The 25,620-nt window shown below is 34.1% G+C and overlaps 1 protein-coding gene across 1 annotated transcript in view; it reads left to right on the top strand.

Annotated features, from left to right (window-relative positions):
* The first annotated feature begins 822 nt into the window (after positions 1-822).
* Positions 823-25,620, top strand: part of IPO7 (importin 7) — a 38,121-nt gene continuing 13,323 nt past the window's right edge. The window contains exons 1-10 of the mRNA XM_032489046.1: positions 823-1,065; positions 12,501-12,582; positions 15,669-15,822; positions 16,522-16,680; positions 19,946-20,102; positions 21,492-21,581; positions 23,369-23,463; positions 23,577-23,661; positions 24,518-24,652; positions 25,332-25,431. Coding sequence (XP_032344937.1) covers positions 982-1,065; positions 12,501-12,582; positions 15,669-15,822; positions 16,522-16,680; positions 19,946-20,102; positions 21,492-21,581; positions 23,369-23,463; positions 23,577-23,661; positions 24,518-24,652; positions 25,332-25,431 — 1,141 coding nt within the window. The 5' untranslated portion in view covers positions 823-981. The remainder of the gene's footprint in view (positions 1,066-12,500; positions 12,583-15,668; positions 15,823-16,521; positions 16,681-19,945; positions 20,103-21,491; positions 21,582-23,368; positions 23,464-23,576; positions 23,662-24,517; positions 24,653-25,331; positions 25,432-25,620) is intronic.

The raw sequence follows: 25,620 nt of genomic DNA, 5'->3' as shown, positions 1-25,620 counted from the left end.
CATATATATATATATATATATACACACACACATATATACATATATATACACAGCCATATATAGATGTTACAAGGTATATAATATTTATAATTTCTGATGGCTGTGAAAAATTAATTGACTGGATTCCTGTAATTTGCTTAACCATTCCCGTATTGTTCCACATTTCTTTTGAGAAGCAGGGTTCTCAAAATTCAGTGGAGAGAATGAAAACTTTGAAAACAGGAACGTCCTAAGTTTGAAATCCACACTTACTAAGTGGCCTTGGGAAAGTTATTTAACCTTTTTAAGATTGTTTGACTGTTTTGAAGAAGGTGGGTTTTAATAGGGATTTTGCTTTTATTCTGTATTTAGAGGTGATTTGTATAAAGCTCCTGCCATAATTTTAGTATGATTTTAAATATGTAAGTGATTAAGCACCTTTCACACATAAAGCTCATTTAATCGTTTGTGCTATTTTCTGAGGATAGTCTTATAAATAGGATTACTTGGGTCAAAGATTATGAACATTTTTATGGTATTTAGAAATTCATCTCAAATTGCTTTTCAAAAGGCTTCCTTCAATTACACAGCTGCTAGCATCACACATTGCATCAGACTTACCTTATGGCCACCATAGGTATATTATTACGTGAAATCTTTGTAATTCATTGTTTTAATTTTCTTTCTGTGTACTTTGAACATTTTTTCTTTTTGAATAGTAAGTCTCGTCCGTAGGATCGACAGCTCAGGGCCACGTGGGCTGCGGACCGCACAAGTGGACTACAACTCCCAAGGTTCTCTGCGAGCGCGCCGACAGGAAGTGGCCGGAGCATCTCCCGCCTCCACGCCGAGGAGAAGAGGTTCTATCCGGGGCCTTGGCGCTTCTCTTTCCTTTCGCGCCGGTTGCCGCTGCGGAGTGCGGCGGGTCCATGTGCGCAGTGAGCGGCGCTATTCCTGGCCCAGTAGCACCCGAGTCCCGGGTTTGACCGCGTCCGCCCTGCGATGGACCCGAACACCATTATCGAGGCCCTGCGGGGCACCATGGACCCAGCCCTGCGTGAGGCCGCGGAGCGCCAGCTCAATGAAGTAAGGACGCCGGGCTGGCGGCGGCGGCAGGCGGCGGGCGGGCGGACTCTGGCAGGCCGAGCCCTCTGGGCCTGGCCAGAGGCGCGGACGGCGTGGCCGAGGGGCCCAACTGGAGGGGTGGGGCGGGGACCTGACAGCGAGTGCCATGCCAGGGCCCTGAGGCTGCTGCGGCGGCGGCGGCGGTGGCGGCGGCCAAGGCAGCCTTTGCGTTGGATCCTGAGCTGGGCCTCTGGCTGCGGTCGAGGCATGAGAGCCGGCTGAGGCGAGGCGGGCGTGACGGGCTGGACACATGGCTGGCTCGGGTGGCCGGCCGCCCTCTGGATCATTCCCAGCTCGTTCCTCGCGCCCAGGAGGGGGCGAAAGTCACCGGGAGGTTTTTCAGACGTTTCCGGGAGCAGTCTCGCTGGCGCCGGATTTGGAGGGGCTCCTGGGAATGCAGAGCTGATCCACTGGGGGCTGCGCCTGTCAGCTTGTCACTTAACTGGGCTGATCGGTGACCTGCACAACTTTCTCTCCGGCCGAGCTGTTGGGGAGCGCCTTCAGAGGCGAACCCCCGCCTCTCTGGCCGGGTGAGGGTAGTGCGGATACCTAAAGGAGTCTGATTCACTGCTCTTTTACTCTAATAACGCCTCAGTCGGGGAGGCAGGGCGATGTATTGAAAAGTGTCAGGTGAAGTGCACCCTTCTAGGTAGAGCTGCACCACTAATTTCTTGACTGACCTTGGGCAAGTCGCTCAATCTTATGATGCTGAGTTTTTCCCATTCATAAAATTAGGCCACAGCGTTGCTGGAACGGTCAAGGGAGACTGTAAGAGTGCCTTGAAATGTGCCAAGCTCCATATGAACTTCTTTTTTCCTCATATTTTTTGGGGAGACCACCCTTTGGAAAACAGCCTTATTATGTGGGTACTTTATTGTACTATCTTCAGTTTCGTTCTTTGTTTCTGAATTTCAGAAACTTATATTCTAGTGAGTATTTTAAAGACTTCTTAAAAGGATCGCTGTCACTTCCTATGCCTTCCTATGTATTTGCCCAGCTTTAGTGAGGTTTAGTGTACTCTTTTTTTTTTTTTTTTAACGTAAAGAGAAGTCCCTCTTTAAAAGAGAAATTCAGTTATTTTATACTCTTAACTGATAGGTACGTAATTAAACAGCATTATTTATATTGACTTCCAAGAGTATTTCTAATTGAATATCTTCAAGATACAATTCTGTTTTAAACATCTCTGGCCTCAAAGAACTAATATTTTAGGACCACCTACAGAATTTAGACAAACTAAGTGTAAGATTATTTCAAAACAAAAAGTTAAATCTATTTTATGTGTAAATAAAACCATTAGATCATGCCAAGAGTGATGCTTAAATTTCTAGGCTCAAAGTCACCTTGGGAGGTTAGCTTTCTTTTGGATATAAAATAGTAAGTTGAAAGAAATCCCCACTTTGAACCATTACTAAACTGTGGAGGGAGATATGGATCACTTTTTATTTTGATTTGTTTAGTGATTGACAGATTAAGATGAACATTATTTTGTTCATAATGTGTTTATGCATATAAGTCTTGAGACACTAAAAGTTTAGTAATAGTGATTTCTACCATTACTTTACCCTAAAGCACATTATTTTGACTAAACATACTTGTGTGTAGTTATTAATTTTAAAAATTATTATTTGAAAAAATTGGTTCCTTTGTGGAAAAATTGAATAATATGCCCTGCAAATTTGAAATTTATTCCTCTAGTGGGTATTGAATGTTGAGTTGTAGGTACTCATGTCTTGTAGTAGAGATCTGGGGTAAGTATTTCACAAGCTAGTTTTGGGGAGATAAATAATCAAAATAATATTCAAAGCATTTTTTACTTAACTGTTAAGCTCCTGTTAGGGTTTTGGAATACTCCAGAATAGTGAACGCTGCTTACCTTTTCTGTCGAAGAAAACTTGATATTTGGTCCGTGTTTCTGTGATTGTTAGCTATTTACATTTTGCAGAATTTCTTTCAATTATTGCACCTAGATTTTTTTCAGTAATTTTCCTTAGGTAACTTTTCTATTAATTAGAATATTTATTCTCATTTCTTATCTTGATTCCATTTTAATGAAATGCTTTCGTTTGAATACTTTTTGCCTTGACTTCCTTGTGGCAGAACTTTGATTTAGGAAATATATCCCAGATAAGTCTTCAAGAAGCTTGACTGTAGTGAGAATAAGAAAGTAACATTTTATTTCTGACAAGCTCTTGCTTTGGATAAGATAGGGTAAACCGATCATTCTGTGATGTCTCATTCATTGAAGTTACATCTTGATTCATTTAGTTAAAGAAAAAGATCAGTTGACATTTGAATGGATCTCTTCAGCTAAGTGAAGTAATCACTAACTGTAAAAATTATAAATGTTATCAAAGCATTATAGTGCAGGTAGTTTAAAAACGAAACAAAAGTGCGCTCATCTTGTAGTGATTCCATCTGCTTGTAACCCCCTCCTAGTCAGTTATCTCCTAGACTTGTTCTGTCACTTCTATCAACTGTCTCCACATCCATAAGGAGCTGATCTGACTACCACACTCTCTATCTTCCTTCTCTTATTTTTCTCTATAGTACTGATTTATCATATGTATTTTACTTATTGTTTTCCCCAGTATAATTTTTGAATTTCATGAGGTCAGGAATTTTTGTCTTTTGTTACTGCAATTCTTTGGTTGTCGATGGTAGGCTTTACTGTCTATAGATAACAATATAGGCTTTGGATCTCTTGTACCACGTCCACTTCAAGGATTTTTAGGGTGTTTATATGCTTTTTTATATTACATATAGATAAAATTAAACTTTCATTAGATTGTTAAAGACACAGTAGGGACACTCTTTTTGGCAGATATTTTCAAGATACATCTTATTTAGTATTCCCTACTGACTTACTGTGTAATATGTTACAAATTTTTATCTTTCTTGAACTGCTGTTATTATTTGGAACCCACTGTTCATTGTTGTATCACAATTTGAAATATCTTCCATCTAACAAGCTTTGCCTTAAAGATTGAAGAAAATCATTTAAAAGTATAAGTATAATTGAAAACTCCCTTAGCCATTTGATTTTTTTTTAGCTACTGAAAGATTTTTATACTTGCTGGAGGATATTAGAAAAGTTATTTAACCTCTAAGCATCATTTTCCTTATGTGTAAGATGAAAGTGGTAATAGTATGGTATGTCATTTTGTTGTGTGTGTTGAGTGAGATGATGGATGTAAACATTTTGGGAAAGCATTTGGCACCTATTAAGTTCTCTCCACATTATTTGAACTATTGTTTAAGTGCCAGTTGATTAACCAATTCAATAGGCAGTACATTTCATTTCCTATCTCCATTTACTAACTTAGTAGTTGTACATATCAGTGGAAAATGATCAGCACTAAGGGAGAAAGAACACAAGTACATATTATTTGGACACTGAGATCACTAGTAGATAGCATTATTGCAGCATGAAAATTGGCACTGTTATAAGCACAGTGCCTGGCACATTATAGGCTCTCAGTAAATATTTGTTGAATGCAAAGAGAAATGAGTAAGTTAGAAATGTTAAGAATACTCATCTTTGAGTTGTTAAAATAGATTTGTGTTACAGAGATCTGTCACTTATTTAAATTTTAAGCTATGTATTCTAGTATATGTAGAAGTGCAATTAAAATTATTTAGGTACTCTAGAATATGCATTTGGTATTCTTTCATTCAACATTAACTGTTTCTTACATTTGAGAGACTGCTCTTGGATACAAGGACTGTCCTTTCCTGCCTGTATGCACATGCTGGCACATGTACACACACACACACACACACACACTCAGAAATACTTGTTTCTTCATTTGTAAGAAAAAAATAACTCTGAAGGTTTTGGCAGATTACTATAACAGACATTAATGTCTCTGCTCTCTTCTTGCTTTAGCTGCCAGCATTCTTCAGTGGAAAACTTTCTATATGCAGACCTTTAGTCATACTGCTCATCTCCTTCTGTTAAGCTCTTACAACCTGAAACTAAAATTTTTCCTAACCATAAATCTCATTTAAATCTCTTATAAACCTTCAATTCCTAAGCTTAATGTGCTATAAAATGGTTATGTAGGCAGAAATGCTGCTTTTTCAAATGCTTTCTGTGAAAAAAAGTAAGAGGACTTAGCTTTAATAAGTTTCTTGATATTTTGTGTTTATCTTTAAAATTCATGAGCTTCCTAAGTCATATCTGGAATCTTCACAGATGATTGCTATTACTACTGGAAGTGATATATTTATTTATAAATGGTTAACTTTATTTTATTAAAGGCTTATGAACTGTTTAATTAATGAAAATCTTAGATCTGGAGAAATGTAAAGTGATAACACGTTTATGGGACGATTTGGCATGTCTAGAAATTCAGCAAATATTTATGAGAGTATGGTATATATTTTTGGAAGACAAAGTATCTTGTAGTCTGAGCAGGTAACATTCCTTAATTAGAAATATCATAAAGTAGATACTGTTAAGAATTAGGAAGAGGGAAAGTCCCTGGATTCTTGGACTGTTAGACAGGAAGGTATTCAGTGACACAGCATGTTAAAGATCTGAAAGAAAGATAATACCATGTAAATATTTATAAGAAAGCAATTTTCTTTTTCAGACATAGTTGTTGCATATATTATTTTACTTACTGTTTCTGTCTGTGGCACATTAACGATAAGCTTGATTCAAAGTGGGTTTTTCTTTTAGTCACTGAGTAATTTGTGGGGTGGACTGGCAGGCTACCCATTAGACCATGTCCATTTTGGGGACTTTGAGAAACAGGGAAAAGGAGGCTGAAGAATTGTGCATAACAGTGGGAGGAAGTCGAGAAAAGGAAGTAAGTAAGAAGATTGGTGTTTGAGGTAACTTAGTTTCCTTTTACTTTAAATAAATTTCATAGATTTTCTACCAGTAAGCATGAATTTCTTTTATAATAAGTAAAAAGCTATTAGAAAAAGAAAGGATTGTTGACATTTCTAAATGAGGGAAGTTAAAGTAAAATGAAGACTTTGGCGGGGGGATAGGTGGGGAGCTTTTAAAATATTGGTAGCTTTGGAGAAAACAAATTTCTTATTGCAAGGTTAGTGAGTGAAATGCTAGTAAGGGGGCAGGAATAAGATTGTAGGCTTAAAGGGAGTAGGGTCAGGGGCATTTGTTTATGAGATATGTATTTTTTCTTTTTTTATAGTTAGACTTGGGGAGTAGGGGAAACTGTGGGGTAGAAGTTTTTCAGGCCTGTTATTAGTTATTAAAGTAATAATAGTTTTCTACCTATAATGTTTTATTGTCTATCTTAGAATTACATCCTTCATACTGGTTCAGGACCTTATCTTCCTACAGCATAGATCTGATCATGTAAAAACTTCCCCCAAAAGTTCACACTTAATAAATTTTGATGTGGTCACAATTTACGTATTCATTTTTGTCTTTCACTGTTCGCTTTCATTCTCTGTCTCTTTAACATAACCCATACTTCTTTTCCTTTTAAAAATCTTTTCTCTGCTCTCTGTGGATTCACGTTCTTTAGGGTCTAATAAAAAGTGACCTGTCAGTCTAATTAGAATTAGTCTCCCGTCCTACTTTATAGTGGTGATCTTTTATCTCTATAGTATCTGACACTTTGTAAGTACTGGTAAGTGGAGTTAAAGTAGATAGAGATGGAGTTGGGGCTATTGAAGAATTTTGATGAGGTGGGTTAAGGATGAATGTTGAATTATCTGGGCTGATGAGAATAATTAGAAGGTAAGAAATTGTTTAGAAAGGTAGTTTTTTGTTATGGTTAACAGTTTTTAAACCTGAGTATTAGCAGTTTTACCTCAACTAATGGCATATAATGACCCATCTGTTGCTTTAGTTCTCCTGGTTCTTTGCTAGAAGCCTGCAGCTTGAAGAGGGACCTATAATTAGTATTAGCATCCAGAAGTTACATTTATACTTTGACTCATATGAAAGATTTATTGTAGCATCTTCTGAAGCCTAATCAGTATTTGCCGAACTGTTGACAGTAACACCATAATTACTCACATTTTAAGGGGTTTATGTGATTAAAGATTGATGTTAGTGATATTTTAACTTAAATTTATTTTTTAAATTATGAAATTACAAAGATCTTTAAAATATATGATAATTAATAGCTGTAATAATAGTTACCATGTGAATTTAGAAATTCTTCTTAATATGTGATAGTTTGTTATATCCAAGAATGCCAGAAAGTTGTTGATTAACCAGTGGTTGAAATAATATTTTTTTCCTAATTTGAACAGTTAATATATGTCTTTATTTGATTTGTGTTTTATAATTTTACAGATCTGTGGGCCCTTTCCTTCCTGTTTTTAAACTTTATTTTGAGGTATAATTTATGTACTGTAAACTTCACTTGTTTTAAGTGAAAATTAGTGATTTTTAGTAGATTTATTGAGTTGTACAACTATTACCACCACAATCCGGTTTTGGAACATTTCCATTATCCCAATATGATGCCTCTTTCCAGTTTATGGTAATTCCCAGCCCAGCCCCAAGCGATGGCAAATCTACTTTCTGTCTCAGTTTTCTTGAGGATCTGATGTCTGATACTTAGTACTAATTTAAGTCCATTTGTTAACCTTCTTTGGGAGAGTATAAGGCTTCCTGCATTAGAGATTTCAGTTGGATGGGGCCAGTAGATAGATGTCCCAGGTTGAGATTGTTTGTGCTAATCCCACTGACAGTATCCTTTCTTACCCTTAGTCCTAGCTCAATTGTCTGAAAGTAACACTTTTTTTGTCAGTTGCACTTTTTAAATTTATGCTGGAGTGTTTTAGAAGGCATTCAAAGTGACTTAAAATAAGAGTAATAAACTGATAAGTGCTTCTTTCAATGTTTAGTTTTGTTGATTTTTTTAAAAAAATTAATGTGTTGAATTCAACCACTTTAGTATCCAGTTCAATAGTTTTTAGTATATTCAGTTACACAGCCATCATGACAAACTTTAGAACCTTTTCATTACCCCAAAAAGAAACCCCATTCCTCCCTGACACCCCCAGGCCATACTAACTGTCCATAACCTATTCTGGAGATTTCACATAAATGAAGTCATACAATCTATAGTCTTCTGTGACTGTCTTCTTTCATACAGCGTAATGTTTTTGAGGTTCATGCATGTTGTAGCGTGTATCAGTACTTCATTCTTTTTATTACTGAATAATGTTGCTTGTATATATGGATATGCCACATTTTGCTTATCCACTCATCAGTTGATGGACATCTGGGTTGTTTCCACTTTGGGGCTATTATGAATAATGAATGTTCAGATAAAAGTAGTCTTGAATTTTTTTCTTTTAATTGAGGGATAATTTATATATAATACAAAACTCAAAAATATGCACATCTCAGTGAGCTTTTACCTAAGTATCACTCTCCAGATGAAGATAGATTGATAGATAAAACATTCCCATAGGCCTAGAATTTTTGCTTGAAACTCTTCCTAATCATACCTTTCTCCAGATTACCATTATTCAGACTTCTGTTAACTATAGATTGGACTTGCCTGTCCTCAAACTTCATATTAATAGAATCACATGCTGTGTGATATAGTCTGCCTTCTTTCTCAACATGTTTTTGAGATCTATATTATTGCTTGATTCCATAGGTTGGTTTTATTTTTTTAAGTTGTTGTATAGTATTTCATTGTACAACAATTTATTTATACATTCACTTGTATTATTATGGACTTAAGCACTTACTTCTTTTGGATATATAAGGGTGGAATTGCTAGGCTGTAAGACAGGTGCGTGTCAGATACTTAATCATTGTACCGTTTTATACATCCACCAGCAGTGTGAGTTCCATTTTTTTAATATCTTCACCAGTGCTTTGCACATATTGTTTTGGGTTAGGACTGTCTTGTCCAGTTGTACTGATTCTTTTGTATTTTGATTGCATATATTTGCTAATTTTTGTTTTGGAGTGATTAACTCTTCCTCAGATGTTGCAGATTTTTTTCATCATTATTTATACTGATGGAGGGAGCTTAAAAAGTTTTACTTTTTATCTCTTTGACACTAAAACTATTTCATGGCTTTCATCTTTTGATATCATGCTTAGGTTTTTCCCACCAAGATGTTAAAAAATATTTACCTTGGTTTCCTTCAAGTACTCTTCTGATTTTTTGTTTGTTTTGTTTTATTTAAACCTTAAGAAGTTAGAAATTGGTAAAGGTCCTTTGTTAATGTAACATTTATGTAGTACCTTTTGTGCTATAGGAAGATACAGTGAGGGGCATATGTTCACTTTTAACTCACATATAGCTAATTATGTGTCCAGCCAACAAAAACAGTGGTGCTTTGTGTGGTTTTCATTGTTTAAAAGTGACTCCTAAACATAAACCAACAATTTCACTTGGGGTTCCAATTATAGAAAGCAGTCTTTTTTAACTCAGAAGGAAAGGCTTAGTTTTGGGAACTTCAAGAGAATGTTGTATATATATATAAAAACAACGTGCTGTATTTTATGAGTGATTAAAGGAACTAAAGTAATTTGACAAAATTGGTTTATGTCCTACTGACTTTAGAATATACTTTCTGAGAAAGATGAGATTCTCTTGTGTATGGGTTTGTAAACAACGTAACATTTAGTGTGTCTTGATATTTGCTCAAATATTTTCTGTATATATTCCTTGGAGCTAGCCTGTGAAGTAGATTTTGTTATACTAATTTTGTAACTTTGATCTGCTGAATCAATTTGCTCAAAAGTTAAAAAATGTAGGGACTGACATCCCCTATATTTATTAACTGATTCTAGCAGTTCATTCCAGGAGTTCATAATTTGATGCAGGATATAAGATATATACTGTAATACTAATGTCCTAAAACATGCCATAGTAGTGGCCTTTGTGGGCTTATCAGTCTACCCCTAAAATATAATACACTTTTTTGTCCTGCACTGCCCCTAGGTGATTACAGCTACTTCCAAGGCACTTTTTTTGTTGTTGATTCATTTATTCTTTTAATAAATATTTGAATATTTTAAATGCCGAACATAAGAGGAACTGGGTATACAAACAATAAAGTCCCTACTCCCAGTGGAGCTTGAAGTCTAATAGGAGAGGCAGATATAAAGCCACTCTATGGATATAATAATTGTAAATATGTAATAAGTATTATGAAATAAAAAACCTTGGCGCTTATGAGAGTAATAGGGAGCCCATAGTGATCAATGAGGAAATGCTTCTTTAAGGGAATGTTTCAGCTGAGATAAAGAATGTGAAGTTATGGACCAATTAACTCTGGTGAAGCATTAGAGAGAAGAGTGTTGTAGGTAGAAAGTCACAGCATGTACACAGACTCTGAAATGGGGTAATATGTTTGTTGTTGAAAGAACCTAAAGAAGGCTGCTAAGGTGGGGCAGTGGGGGATGAGAAGGTTTCTTTCAATGAGGCTGAAGAAATGAGCAGGGATAAGATAATACGTGGCCTTTTAGGCTTAGGAAATAGAGTAGAAAATTGTTAAAAGGTTTGTTTAAAGGGGATTAGTTTAGAATTTTGAAGATCATTGACTACGAGATGGATAATGGTTGGCGGGGGTGGATAATCTTCACTTGGACTAGGTTGGTGTTAATGGGAATGGAGAAAAAGGATATATTAATTATACAAGCATTTTGGATATAGAATTGACAGGGCCTGATGTATTGAATTGGGATAAAGAAAATTGAAGTATTAAAGATGAGATTCAGTTTTCAGACGTGAATAACTTTGAGGGTAGTGATGACAGGGTTTGGGAGAGATGATACAAGGAAGCCGAAACACAGCTTTTAGGGAAAAAGATGATTTGGACATAATTTGAGAATCCTGTGAGCTAACGAAGGTAGGGATGTTGAATAGGTCTGTTACAGTGATCTGGACTGGAAATAACATATTTGACATATTGATAGAATTTAAAGATAGGCGTTGGATGAATTCAGCTGGAGAGTAGAAAAGATAGTCTAAGTCCTGGCACCAGGTTCTAACATTTGTAGATAGAATGAGAAATGAGCCAAGGAGCATGAGAAGGTACCAGGAAAAGTGGTGTATGAATTACATAGGTGTTTCAAGAAAGTGATAGTGGTTAACTGTTCAGATCTATTTAGAGTACTGGAAAGTGTAAATTCCTCCCCTTCATCTACCTAACTGTTTCTGTTCATATCTTAAATTTAAGCTTTACTTCTGGGTTAGGAGTTGTACTTTTGGTTTTTCCATAGTGTCTTCTACTTCCATTTACCTTTATTATCTTGTTTTCCTTCTCTGTTAAGTTTCCATGAGGTCATTGGAGCTTCATTTTCTTGTTCAACCCTGTATTCTCAGCTTGAGGCATACTGTCTTATACCAAGAACACCTAAATAAATAATTTGTAGAGTGACTGAATGAATGAAGTATCACTCTGGGTCTAATGTGGAAGACATTTTTTATATCCAAAGGGAAATTTTTCTGTTTGTAGAATGAATGAAAAGTCTGTAAAGAGGAAACTTTAAAAAAAAATCACTATTGTCCATGTGAACATGTGTGGAAAAATACTAAAGCTTGGACTGAAAGGAGATGACATTATACCTGGTGGTTATATCAGAGGAGAGGGAATGAAACTGAGAAAACATACAAGAAGGGATTTCAGTTCTTTTTAAAAAATCAAAAGCAAATATGACATTTAGGAATTAGTAAGTAACTCTTTTGTACTGTTAATGAAACTAACCCATGATCATAGCATAAAATTTGGAAAACAGAAAATATATAGACTAGCTCCTCTATTAATCCCATCACCCCAGATATAACTTACTGGCATTTTTGGTGTATTTCATTCTTTTCTGTATATGTTGCATTGCATATTCATATAAATATACTTCCTAAATGATCATGATATAGTTTGTATCCTACTTTTACTGTATGTTCAAAGCTGTTCATTGTTAATATTCTATTGAACTGTAACGTGCATGCAGAAAAGTGATCATGAGGGTATAGCTGATTAATTTTCACAAACTATACACTTTTATAAAATAGCCATATAAAGAAATAAAGCATTATTAGCACTTTGGGAACCACCCCTCAGGCTATTAAGTTTTACTGATTTAGTTTTTGTCTAGCTACTTAATAGAACGTCTCTATGGAGAAATTATTACTCAAGTGGGAAAATAGGTTATCACAGAAGTCAGTGTTTTTAAACTGCTGCCACCTGTGTAGGTTAAGGATGCCACCTGGGATAAATGGAAAATGCAGTGGTATCAGGCAAATACAAACATCTGAAAGTTTTAGGAGTTCGGTTACTGAATTTTTTTGAGTTCCTTATACATGAGTGATAAAAAGTAAGGCTGGGACCAACTTGTGGAGGAGAGCCTTTTGTACTAGACAAGTCATGAAATAGAGTACTGTGAATATTTACTTTAAGAAATTTAAAATGTTTTTGTTTGTTTGTAGGCACACAAGTCTCTGAATTTTGTTTCAACACTGCTTCAGATTACTATGTCGGAACAACTGGATTTACCTGTGAGACAGGCAGGCAAGTTTTCTGAATTATCTTGTTTGATGTATGTAAATAATATTGTTTAAAAGGTTCACAGTTGAATAGCAGAAGTATCTTTAAAGGCCCTTCAGTGATTCTCCTTCCTAAACATTGGTTTGCCCTCATGTGTTTACTACAAGCTGCTGCAAGTGCCTTGACATTTGGTGGCAGGGTTTAAAGGAATGTGATATTTCATTGAATTGAAAAAGAAGCTGGAAAGAATTTGAGGGGGTTTATTAAAAGATTCTCACTATCCCCTATTTCCTTCCATGATGGATGATTCTAAGATAGAAACCTTTTTTAATGCAATTGTTCCTTATTGCTATTTGCTATTACTGTTTTGTTTTAACTATTTAAAAGGTACTATTTCTGACTCGTGGACATAGAAAACAAACTGGTTACCAAAGGGGAAAGGAGAGGGAGGGATAAATTAGAGTTTTGAGATTAACAGATACACATTATTATATATAAAATAGATAAACAACAAAGACCTACTGTATAGCACAGAAAACTATTCAGTTTCATGTAATAGCTATAATGGAAAAGAATCTGAAAATAGAAAAATAAAAGGCACCATTTCTTAGTTCCAGTTTTAATAAGATATTGAGTATCAAATGAAATCTATGAACATGTGGCATACTACTTCTGATATTATCTGTTAGTCTGAAGAATAATGTAATTCACATCTTTAATGTCTTGTTACTTAATTTATTAGCAGTAGGAAATATAAAGTGCCAATAACTTCACTATTCTAGAAACGCCAGTTGTATTCTGGGGTTGTTTCTTCCTGTACTTTTTCCCTATACCAATTTTGTTAAAAATTTTTTTCCCTTGCTTTCTTTATTTAATGTATAATAATCATTTTCCTTTACATAGTGTTAGTCTTAAAATGTATATTTTAATGGCTCAATAATTAACCATAATGTGCCAGTGAACCATTTCTCAGTTTAATCTCAGGTCTGTTTGATTAACTATTGTATTCCCAGTGCCTAAAGTATTGCCTGACACACTGAAGATACTCAGTAAATGAATAAATGAATATAAGTTGCTTATGATTTTTTTAATTGGTATATAAGTAGCATGAAAATGGAACATTTTTTTGTGCCCATAAAATTCAGTAATTTCACTGGACCCTGGTCAGCAGTAAATCTTTAAAAAAATTTTCTCATTAAATAGGATAAGGTTATTGTGATTATCTTAACTATCATTTCTTTTAACTAATGAAGTTGACATTTTCCCATTTATTTTTTTTAGATAAGAATTTTTGCCTTTAAATCTCGAATTTTTACTAAAATGTTGAAAGTGTTTGGCTTTTATGAGGGATCCTTAACACGTTAGAGACTTGATTATGTGTATTAGTAAAATTAAATTCCACTAGAAAGTTGTTTATTAGTATGTACAAAAACCAGAAGCAGCCAAACTATGGAATTGGTCTAGATTTTAAAAATACAATCATTACTTTAAAAATTACATTCTTGTAATAGTAGAATGATACTCTGTAGTGCATAGCGTATGGTGGTTTCATCTGCTAGAGTTTGAAAGATTCGTTCGGTCTTTGTAGCAGAGTTCAAGCATTCTGGATGGAGTAGACTGAATCATGAGATTCTTGCAGTGCACTTCTCACTTATTTATGTGTTTTGTTGGACCAAATAATTTTTAAAATACTGAATCAAAATTGTATAAAGTATATATAGCCAATTCCTTTGTGCATTATGATAGAAATACTCAGAGGCTGTATCTGGAAGACATAGGGGCTGTATCAAGTCTTAATTTATCTTCGTTCTGTTTTGGAGCTAAAGAATAAAATGGTATTAATTTGAAATAAGTCAGTTCCACATACTGAGTCAGTGTTCTTTACTGTAGATGTGGTTTATCTTAAAGCTTTTGTTGAAGGTTATTTTAATCTGTAGTTACAATTTTTTTGAAATGCTATAAGATGGGGTATTTTAATTTCCAAGATAAAGCAAAATAGAATATAAGAATCGTAATTATATCAGTTACTCTTATTTGAATAGATACAGGACTCCAGGTAAGAGTTAATTACTAATCAGAGAAGAGTCAATGTTTTGCAGAATTTAGGAATTAGTTAATTTTGAATAATTTCCCTTTCCTGTACACCCTGTACATCTGTGATTGAGGAATCTCATTTGGGTGGAGAAGGCTGGGTAAAAAGCATTGTTAGCAAGTTAGTTCAGTCAGAGTTAATTAGTGATGTACAGGATGGCAGTATGAGGACTGAAAGAAAATAGTAATCTTTAATTTCTGAACACAGCTAATTCTGCCATAAAGTAACATGAATTTAAAGTGGTGTGATTGTGGTGTATGATTGAAAGGCTTAGATTTATAGTCTAGACTGTAGTTTTTCTGTGATAAAAAGGACAGCCATTATGTGTCTTGGTCACTCTGCTGTGACAGAATACTGTAGACTTTATGGCTTACACACAGCAGGAGGCTGGGAGTCTAAGGTGGAGGCTTTGGGAATTTCACAGAACCTTGTGTGGTAGAGGGGAGGACGTTCTCCGGGGTGTCTCGTACACGGGCGTTAATCCCATTCATGAGGACAGAGCCCTCATTACCTGATCACCTACCAGAGGCCTCATCCCTGCATCACATTGGGGGTTAGGGTTTCAGTATGAATTTGGGGGGCCACAAACATTCAGCCTACATAGCAGGGTTATTAATTAGAGAAACTATCAGTATGTGTATGTGGTTTTGTTTTTAGAGGCTTCATTTAGAAAATGGATTTGGTAAAATTAAATTGCTTTCCTATGGAAAACAGATGAAAAATATTATGTATAAATGGGATATAAAATGGGATGTAAAAAGTTTTGTTCATAGTGTGTTTACTTGCAGGATCTCTTAGGCTATACATTTAATAACTTTGTGAGTGATTATTGTAGCTGAGCATTAAATTTGTTTTGATTATAAACTTTTAAAATAATAGAATGCAGTATTTTGATTTTCAAAAGAATAATTTTACTAGCAATGGCTGGTCTGAAAGAAATATATTGAAGTGTGGACACAGGGATATTCACAGTTCTTTCACAGTAAATACACTTTTGTCAAACTGATCTATATTTTAGGTGTTATCTATTTGAAAAATATGATAACACAGTATTGGCCTGATCGGGAAACAGCACCAGGGGACATATCCCCTTATACTATTCCAGAAGAAGATAGACATTGTATTCGAGAAAATATTGTAGAAGCCATTATCCACTCTCCTGAGCTCATCAGGTATGTATATATTTTAAACTTAACTATTGTTGCAGGTATGTAATTTGCATGGTTTGGGAGGTGTAGAAGGAGGTATTTTCGAAACATAAAAACCTGTCATTTTTGTAGCAGAAAACTTAATAAATGCTGTTACAGGAGAATTCTTTTGTTTTCTTACTGCAATTTAATTTTACATTATAAAACCAAAAACTTTAAACTTCATGTAAAAGCTTGTGAAACATATTTTGAGCAGATGAAAGGAGGTATAGAAAGTTATAGAATGCTGTCATATACTTTATAGTGGATGGTCTTTTTTGGGGGTGGGGTGAGAGGGTAATTAGGTTTGTTTATTTGTTTTTAGAAGAGGTACTGGGAATTGAACCCAGGACCTCATGCATGCTAAGCGTGTGCTCTACCACTTGAGCTATACCCTCCCCCTTGTATGGCCTTTTGATATTTGAAAGTTCTTGTTTTTTACATGATTTTATAGAATTTTTAATGAGAATAGTTGAAGTTCTAAGTGGAACTTCTCAGTTGGTGATAGGTGTGAAAAATAAAATTACCTTCATTTGTAACATTTGTTGGGTTTCTTTTAAATTGGTAGTGACAGTTTTTGCTCAGTGACCTGTTTTTTCTAAACAACCTTTTTCTTTGTGTGAATTAGCAAAACTTTATCTAGGTAACATTTCTTCCTCCTTATTGTTTATTTTTGAATTTCAGGGTACAGCTTACTACGTGCATTCATCATATCATCAAACATGATTATCCAAGTCGCTGGACTGCCATTGTGGACAAAATTGGCTTTTATCTTCAGTCTGATAACAGTGCATGTTGGCTAGGCATTCTTCTTTGCCTCTATCAGCTTGTGAAAAATTATGAGTAAGTGTCCCTCTCAATTCCTGTAGAGTTTTAAGAAGTGGAAAAAGCTTGGGAAATTTAAGCTAATTGGTTTGAACATCTTATATATATTAAAATTAGTGAATTACATGTTGATTTTAATTGTATTTTCTTTTGAAATAGTATTCTTCTGATTCTGCAGTCTTTTCTGTTGATTCAACTATGAAACTCCTTGTGCCCTTTTTCCTTAAACATTATTTGTTTCCCTATTCAAAACCCAGGTTATCTCTAGCTCCTCAATATGGGCTCCTAAGTTTGTGCTTGAAAAGGCCTAAAGATAAGCTTCCCCCCCCCCGAATACATTGAACATTAGAGTTATTATTTCTGACTTTCTGTGATTTTTATCTTAATTTGGGTTCTTGATAAGTTTCAAGAACCTACTTAGAATTCTTTAAGAAGAATATGGGGATTTCAATGATCAGTTTTAATCATTGTGTTTGAAGGATTCATAGTCACCTGCTTCTGTGTTTGCATATTTGAGTAAATTATAGTTCACGTAAGTAGTATTGGTAAGAAAGATTTAGGGATCATTTTAGACCTGGGTTTAGGGACCAGAAAAAAATCGAACCTTGAAAGTTGAGGTATAGTACTAAAAGTAGTAAGCCAGATGTTGCAGAGATTTTCTCTTAAGTATATGGTGAACGTGGTGAAATTGGTAGGCACTTGAAAGTTTTGATAGAAAATTATGAGGAAGGAACATTTACACCATGATGGTGACTTTATTTCCAGTTCTAACAGCTACACAGATGCCATTGTGAGCCCTCTAATTCTGGGACTTGTAGTTAGCCTCCGACACCCTTTTTGGGTCCTAACTCAAAGTGGCTGATGAACTGCTGCTTTTGTTCTGAGCAGGAGAGAAATATACCATTTACAGCACTGGTACTGGTGTTTTCTTGTGTTCCCACCAGCTACCCATCTTCCTGCTAAGGAATGTTCCAGCTGTTGCTCCAACCTCTGTCAGAGTGCCAGTTGTTGTAGTTCTGGTAAGTGAGTGACCAAAATGAGAGAGAATAATGGTAATAAGCTGTCATTGTCATCGAGGAGGTTCAAGTCTCTCCTGTCCTATAATCTTAGCAGGAGAGAGTGTGACAGGCATTTTTTTTAAATGGGAGACATAGGAGGCTGCTACAGTATTGGAATTCCAGTTCATTTTCAGCCAGTGTTTGATTGTGGAGCACAAGGTTTTCACAAGGGATCTGTGTGGACTGAAACATTTCTAAGAAAATTCATGGAGAAATTGAAAGTTGTGGTGGCCTTCAGGAGCATAGATCCTCAGGAAATGCTTGTCAGTTGAAGGAGCATAGAAGGAACATTTGAAGAGGAAGGCATGTCACACCACACAGAGCAGTATGAACAAAGTAAGAAAGGTACAGAGGTAGAAATGATACACTGTTCGTAGTGGGTAGTGAGGAGACCACTAAATGGCATGGATAACTTTTGTTGAGAGATTGGGATCATTTTGGATTGGTAAGTTGGGATCGTGTTAAAAAGAGAATTTTGAATGCCACGATGGGGAATTTGCATATGATCTTTCAGATACTGATGAAGCATTGACTTTTTTTTAAATGGAAAAGCGATGGGCTAGTATTTGAGAATTTCCTATGAGCATGGTTCACCAGATTGACAAACTGTCTTGTGGTAGTACGCTTTTAAAGTGTCACATTTTCATGCTTTCAGAAACTTGCAGGTCTTATGGAATAGTATTTGTTTTCTTCCATAAATTACTTTCATACCCATTAGTCTGGATTAGCAACTAGTAACCACTCAACTTCCAGTCCACTACTCAGTGTAGAGAAGGAGGTAGGAAAGAAGAATGTCCAACATGGAATGGGCATTCAAACCCTCTTAATGTGGGTAATCACCTGGGTTGGATAACAGAGAGAGGTGCATAGTATCATATAGTTCTCACTTTATTGTTAAAAGGAAGTTTTGTCAATAATTAATATACTTTGTCTAATCAGGTTGGAAGTACAAATGGCTTCCTTTTGTAAATTGTTTTTGTTTTATTGACTGAAAGAAATGTACAGATAACCTTTCAAAATGTATGCTAGGTGTAATTTCTCAGTACACTAAAATAATATTTAAAACAATCTGTCAGTTAATTGTTTAATAATATTAATCATTATTAGTGTGAACATTTCTCTTGGTGTTTTTTATTCTTAGAAGTTTACTCTGGTTCTCATTTCAGCCAGTAAGAAAAAAGAATCAAGCCTTTTAAGAGCGTACTTTAACCTTTTAAAAGTGTTCTCAGATATTCAATTTTTGACATTTTCTCCCTTCAGAAAAGCTACCAGTAGATAAAACTGGAGGCTGGTAGGGAAAACCAATTATTTTAAAATTAAAAACAAACAAACAATAGACCTTTTAACATTACTGTTAAAATGCTCTGGAATCTATATGGGGGAGTGTCTCAGTTAGTCAGCAATTCTTTACCCATATCCTTGGAGCAAAATGTGATTCAGAATTCAGGATTTTTCTGAAAAGGTAATCAGAAGGTTCACATAATACATGTTGTGTAACACTCATATTGAAATGTACCGTACCAGTACCCAGAGGTCAAACACATTATTATATCTGCTATAAAATATGTGAATATTCACTCCAAAATGGGATAAATAGAGATCATAAATAGCCTGTTGAGATCAGGTTTTGTTGCCAAAAAGGTTACAAAAAAACTGATTTATACTGCTTTTCGAAGTAGAATATCTGCTTTATAGATGCCACTTCTGCCTTAATGCTCTTGATAAGTAATTTATTTAACGATGATAATATATAATCTGTTTCATATTGATAAGCTGCTAATGTTTAAAAGCCATATTATTGTAGTTTCTCAGTTGTATCACTATTCATAGTTAGAGCATAGTGAAGTGGTTAACAGGGCAGATCCTGAAGCCGCTGAGGTTCATACCTAGACGTATACACTGGGAAAGATACTTAACTTCTCTGTGCTTCAGTTTCCTCTGCTACAGGGGTGAGGATACTAATGGGACCTTAAAGAGTATTTACCTCATAATAAATGCTCAGTAAACTTAAGATATTGTTATTATTTGAGGTTTTTCTCAAGTTGCTTTTGCTTGTGGTTTGATTCCATAGGTTTTTCTTTTTCTTTCTAGGAGTATAAAGTTGCTTAGGAAGTATTTGCTTATATTTGTATGAACAGACAAATAGTTTAAGTTTATATGTCATAAATATGTAAGTAAAATTGTGAGTAAATTCTCACAGAATTAGTTTGTATTCCTACCCAAAGGTATAAGAAACCAGAGGAACGGAGTCCATTGGTAGCGGCAATGCAGCATTTCCTGCCAGTTCTGAAGGACCGATTTATTCAGCTTCTTTCTGATCAATCTGATCAGTCTGTCCTCATCCAGAAACAGATTTTCAAGATCTTCTATGCCCTTGTTCAGGTAATTTTATAAAGTAGTTTTTACATAAAAAGTCAGCCTATCATTTGCCACCTTGAACAATGATAAAGAATTTCAGCATCTGAATAATTTCATTTGAAAAACTAAATTAAGTGAATGATTTGCTAATTAGATATAAATTGCGAAAATTATAAATACATTAAAAGTCTAACCAAGCACACTTTCCCGAATACAGAAACAACTCTAATAAACCTTAAATTATAAATAAATGGTTAATCTTAAATTCTCTTAAACTATCCAACACTGTTTACAAAATTAGTAAAAAATTTTTATCTTTCAACCTTAAGAGTTCACGAGTCTGAAAATCAGTTACTCAATTAGAGTTTACATCGTACATTTGCTCTGATATGCCAAATATACAGAGATTGTCCCAATTATTACAAAACCTATTCCTGAGCTTAACACAAAAATAACTAACACTGTGACTTGACTGGTACACAGTAATGGGCTTTATTATCTTTGTACCTTGTTTTAAATCTTCTTGGGATAAAAGATCCCACTAAGGAAATTGTTGTATCTATATTTGCAGTGGACTGTAATTACTTATGAAACAGAGTTTTTGACTAAGATTAAAATTCTGGTTCTTTTTGTGCCTTATAAGGCATAAAAATATTCATCTCTTCTACGAGGACTTTGGTTCATTTCATATTATTACTTATTTTTTAAAATCTCATTTAAAATAGACCTGTGACTTTACTTCCACTAAAATTATTATAACTGACTCACTCCACTGTTTGGTTGGATTTTTCATGTCTTTGCTAGATCTTTAAAGATAATCTAATATCTCCCTAATGGCTCTTTCTTATTTAATTATTTAAAAGTGATTTGGATAGACAGTATCTATACTGTTAGCCTTTTTTCCCCTGGTAGAATCACAACTTTTAGATTATAAAAATAAGTTTTTTATTAATTGTTCTACGGCATAGGACCCACTTAATTTTTTGAGGCTAGCATATCCTGAATTCAAATATAGTCCTGTCTCATTTGTGAAAATAGAGGTCCTAAAATCCTAAGTAGTATATTAATTTTATGAGCCTGCTTTTAAGAAAAACTCTAAGAATACTAGAATAGAAATTTCCTTATCTTGATAAAAGATGTTCCCTAGAAATCCACATTAAATACCATACCTAATGGTAAAAATAAGATACATTTCCAGTAATTTGGGAATAAGACAAGGATGCCTACTGCCTTTGCCACAGTTTACATTGTAGATAACAAACCATATCAGCCAGATGAGAAATTTGCTTATGTACTAGAAACAGGAAATGCGAGTTGAATGAAGTACTTTTTGTAGATTTTGTGAAGACTAAAAGAAAGTTGGATTTTCTTTTGTAAGGGTCTAAAAATAATTGACTCTTGATTTTAATTTAGTATACACTACCACTGGAGCTGATAAACCAACAGAACCTGACAGAATGGATAGAAATTTTAAAGACTGTTGTGAACAGGGATGTACCTAATGTAAGTCTCTGTGTGTTCTCTTGTATCATTAAACATAAATATTTAGTTACCTTTTGAGAATTTTAACTGACATTTGTTTACTATTACATTCTTTATGAACTTATAATTTGTGATGCAGATTTTTTAAAGAGAAAACCTTTCATGTGTTTACATATGTGCATATACTAAGTGAAAAATTGTAAAGGGTTATTTCTTACGTTATTTAAGTGCTTGTATCTTTGTTTATTCCATCGTAATTCTCTTTTCTTCAGTTTTTAATTTAGTTCATAACATGTATCACCTGACACAACTTTTTTTCTTGTGATGAGAACTTTTAAGATCTCTACTCACTTAGCAACCTTCAGATAAATAATACAGTATTGTTAACTACAGTCACCATGTTGTACATTACATTCTCAGAACTTTTTTATCTAACTGGAAGTTTGTACCTTTTGACCATCTCCTGAAATTTACTGTGGTAATCATTTCACAGTATATACAGACATTAAATCATGTTGTACACCCTAAACTAATGCAATGTTATATATCAATTATATCTCAAAAAGAAACAAAGATTCGATAAAAAAAATTAAAGAAACAAAGAGCCCATAGCTAGATTTTAGCCTGCTAATTTGGTAGGCACACATGAATAGGGGAAGAATTTGATTTACAGGTTGGTCAAACTTTGTAGTTAGTAATGTTATTTGCTTTTTAAATAACAACTTTAAAGAGATATAACTCACATACTATAGCATTCACCATTTCAAAGTGTACAATTCAGTGGTCTTTAGTATATACAGAATTGTCTCTATTTTTTCCACATTAATGACAATTCGTAAAATAACTACAATTTTTCAATATAACCTAGTTTTCTAGAGAGGTAGGGAATTTACAAGTCCTGAATACCTAGTGTGTTTTAAGTTCTTTTACATACCTTACTTATTTAATCTTCAAAAAACATCCCTCTGAATTTATTTTAAACAGAGACATGGGAAGGTTATGTAATTTATCCAACATAACTTTATTAGTGGATAAGTGAGACCAACTTACTGTTTTGTAGTTTATTGCTCAAACTTTTATCTTAAAGAAAATACAGAAGAAATAAATAGGACATCTCCCATTGCGTAGGAAACTAATTTGGTTGGTTATTTTCTGTACATATTTAACTTAAAGTTATATTTTATATTTTTTTCTTATAATTTATAATAATAAGGATGCATATATAAGTAAACATTTTGGTGAGTTATGACAGTCATAGGCATCCATGTAATGATCACCTAGAATGTTTGCTCATGACTGGGTCTAGTCATTCCTACCATCAGCACCATTCTGATTCCTAGCACCATGGATTAATTTTACCTTTTCTAGAACCTAATATAAAGGTAATTTTTATAATTTTTTGTATCTGCCATCTTTTGTTTAATATACTTTATGGTATATTCATGTTGTGTTATGATAGTTTGTTCCTTTTTATTGCCAAGTAGTATTCCATTGTATGGATGTCCTACAGTTTATTTACAAGTTAATAGACATCTGGGTGGTTTCAGGATTTTAGTATTACAAATAAGGCTGCTATGAATGTTCTTACATTAGTCTTTTTGTGGTCTTGTCCTTTGCAACTAAGTAGTGAAGCAGTGAAAGTCCCCTTTATATTTAAATAAGGCTTTGTACTTTTCCGAAATCTAGCCTTTTATTATGAAAGGCCGACATTGGAGGAGCTTTAATGTTTTTGTGAATCTGTCTCACCTCATGCTGTTCTTTTAGATTATATCATCTCTTACTATCATTAAATAAATGTCTCTTTAAAGGCAACACTTCAAGTTGAAGAAGATGATAGACCTGAATTACCATGGTGGAAATGTAAGAAGTGGGCTTTACATATCTTAGCAAGGCTTTTTGAAAGGTAAATTCTTTTCAGTATAGGATGATTTAAGTTTATTTTTTCAAGCATTTGGTTTCATAAGTGCTAATATAAAGCATTATAAAGACATAATGGGTATGTTAATGTTCTTTTAGATATGGAAGTCCTGGCAATGTTTCCAAGGAGTATAATGAATTTGCTGAAGTATTTCTGAAGGCGTTTGCTGTTGGTGTCCAACAGGTAAGATTAAGATAATTTTTCCAAGTAGAAACATGGCATTACTGGTTAATTTGTCTTTCTTACTTCTAGCTTCTTTGGCATCAAAAGACTGTATGTAACAGTCTTTAACATTTTGAACCCTGCAGTAATTCTCAAGTGCTTTTGGTCTCAGGACCTCCTTATGCTCTTAAATTATTGAGAATCCTGACAAGTTTCCATTTGTGGGTTATAATTAGTGATATTTACCATATTAAAAATTGAAGCAAAATTTAATGGTATTAATTTATTTTAAAATAATAATAAACCTATTATATATTAACAGAATAAGTGGTTTTTAATTTTGGGGGGGATGGTAGTTAGGTATGTATGTTATGTATGTATGTATGTATTTTTAACAGAGGTGCCACTGATTCAACCCATAGTAACATTAGCATTATTATGAAAATAGTTTTGACCTGTCACACCCTCTGAGACTACATTTTGACAGTTGCTATTCTGAAATACCAAGGGAAATTAGACCTGTTGGCAGACATTTAAATAAGTAGGTTAATGGTTTGGGTAAAATTTTCCTAGAAGTTGATTTTAACGATAAAGTGCTGTCTCAGCATGTTGTGGAATGTTCAATAAGTAGCATATGGTTTTCTTTTCTTTTTATACTTAATCAGAAGCTAGTCCTTTGACACACAATATTACTTCAATTTGTTTGTTTAAATACCTTGGGAATAAATACGGTTCTCTGATACATAATTTCTTGAAAGGACATGGTTGTGAATTTTATGGCGATAACCTGGGTAATTGTCATATATTTTTGCTGGCTTGTAAGTGGTTAAACTTACTATTTGAACTTTGGTTTTTGATCAGAAATTTTTTTTCAAAGGTTTTATTGAAGGTGTTATATCAGTACAAGGAGAAGCAATATATGGCTCCTCGAGTTTTACAACAAACCTTAAACTACATTAATCAAGGAGTTTCTCATGCTCTCACCTGGAAGAATCTGAAGCCTCATATACAAGTAATAGATAATTTTCTATCTGAACTGTTTTTCTAGAAAATGTAATAGAAATAACATTAATTAGCAAGAAGGTTGGAAAGAATTCATTTTTTGTTGAATTGTGTTACTCGGTCTAGTTTCGATAATTGTTTTGAGTATAATAGAAAAATGATGCAACACCTTGACAAACATTAGAAAAGGTATTTTGTGAGCAGTCAGATTATCTTTTAATCTGAAACTCTTATGTTTAAACTTGCCTTTAAGTTCTGACTGTTGGACCATGATTAGTTAACATTTTAGTCATGTAATTTGGAGTATTTCACCAGATTAATTTCAGGGATAATAGACTTACGTATAATTTCTATGAGTAGTTTATTTGCTTTATTTGGAACGGTAGGATTTGATGGACTAAAATTTCATATTATATTTTTTTGAATATTTAATTGCTACCTATGTGCACATGTGTTATTTTATAATTACGTGTTGCAGAGGGTAAGAATGTGTTTATGCTGATAGTTGATCTGAAAATGCATTAAATGCTTTACTAAAGTTTGATATTAAGCTTTAAAACACATTTAACTCTATAACACATAAAACCGCATAATGAATTACTTTTGTTTTAGCACTTTTAACAGAAATTTGAAGGTTTAAATTTGAAGACTCACTTAAGGTTGTTACTTTCTTAATTTTTAAATTCCAGGGCATTATCCAAGATGTTATTTTCCCATTGATGTGCTACACAGATGCTGATGAGGAACTTTGGCAAGAAGACCCTTATGAATATATACGCATGAAGTTTGGTAAAGAATTTTCACTCTTTTAGAAACAAGTATATAGGTAGTTAAGGTTGTGATAGTAAACCTTGAATATTAAGTCCTCATCTATGGTATTGAAAAATCTTTTGTTTTTAATGTAATTTATCCATTGTTTAGACTTTTGGGGAGCTATTCATTAGTTATGGCATTTGATAATGATAATCTTCATTTTTA

This window comes from Camelus ferus, chromosome 10 (assembly GCF_009834535.1).
Source record: "Camelus ferus isolate YT-003-E chromosome 10, BCGSAC_Cfer_1.0, whole genome shotgun sequence".
In the NCBI taxonomy this organism is placed as follows: Eukaryota; Metazoa; Chordata; class Mammalia; order Artiodactyla; family Camelidae; genus Camelus; species Camelus ferus.
Note: the sequence above shows the minus strand (reverse complement) of the source record. Positions and strands in the feature narration are given on the sequence as shown.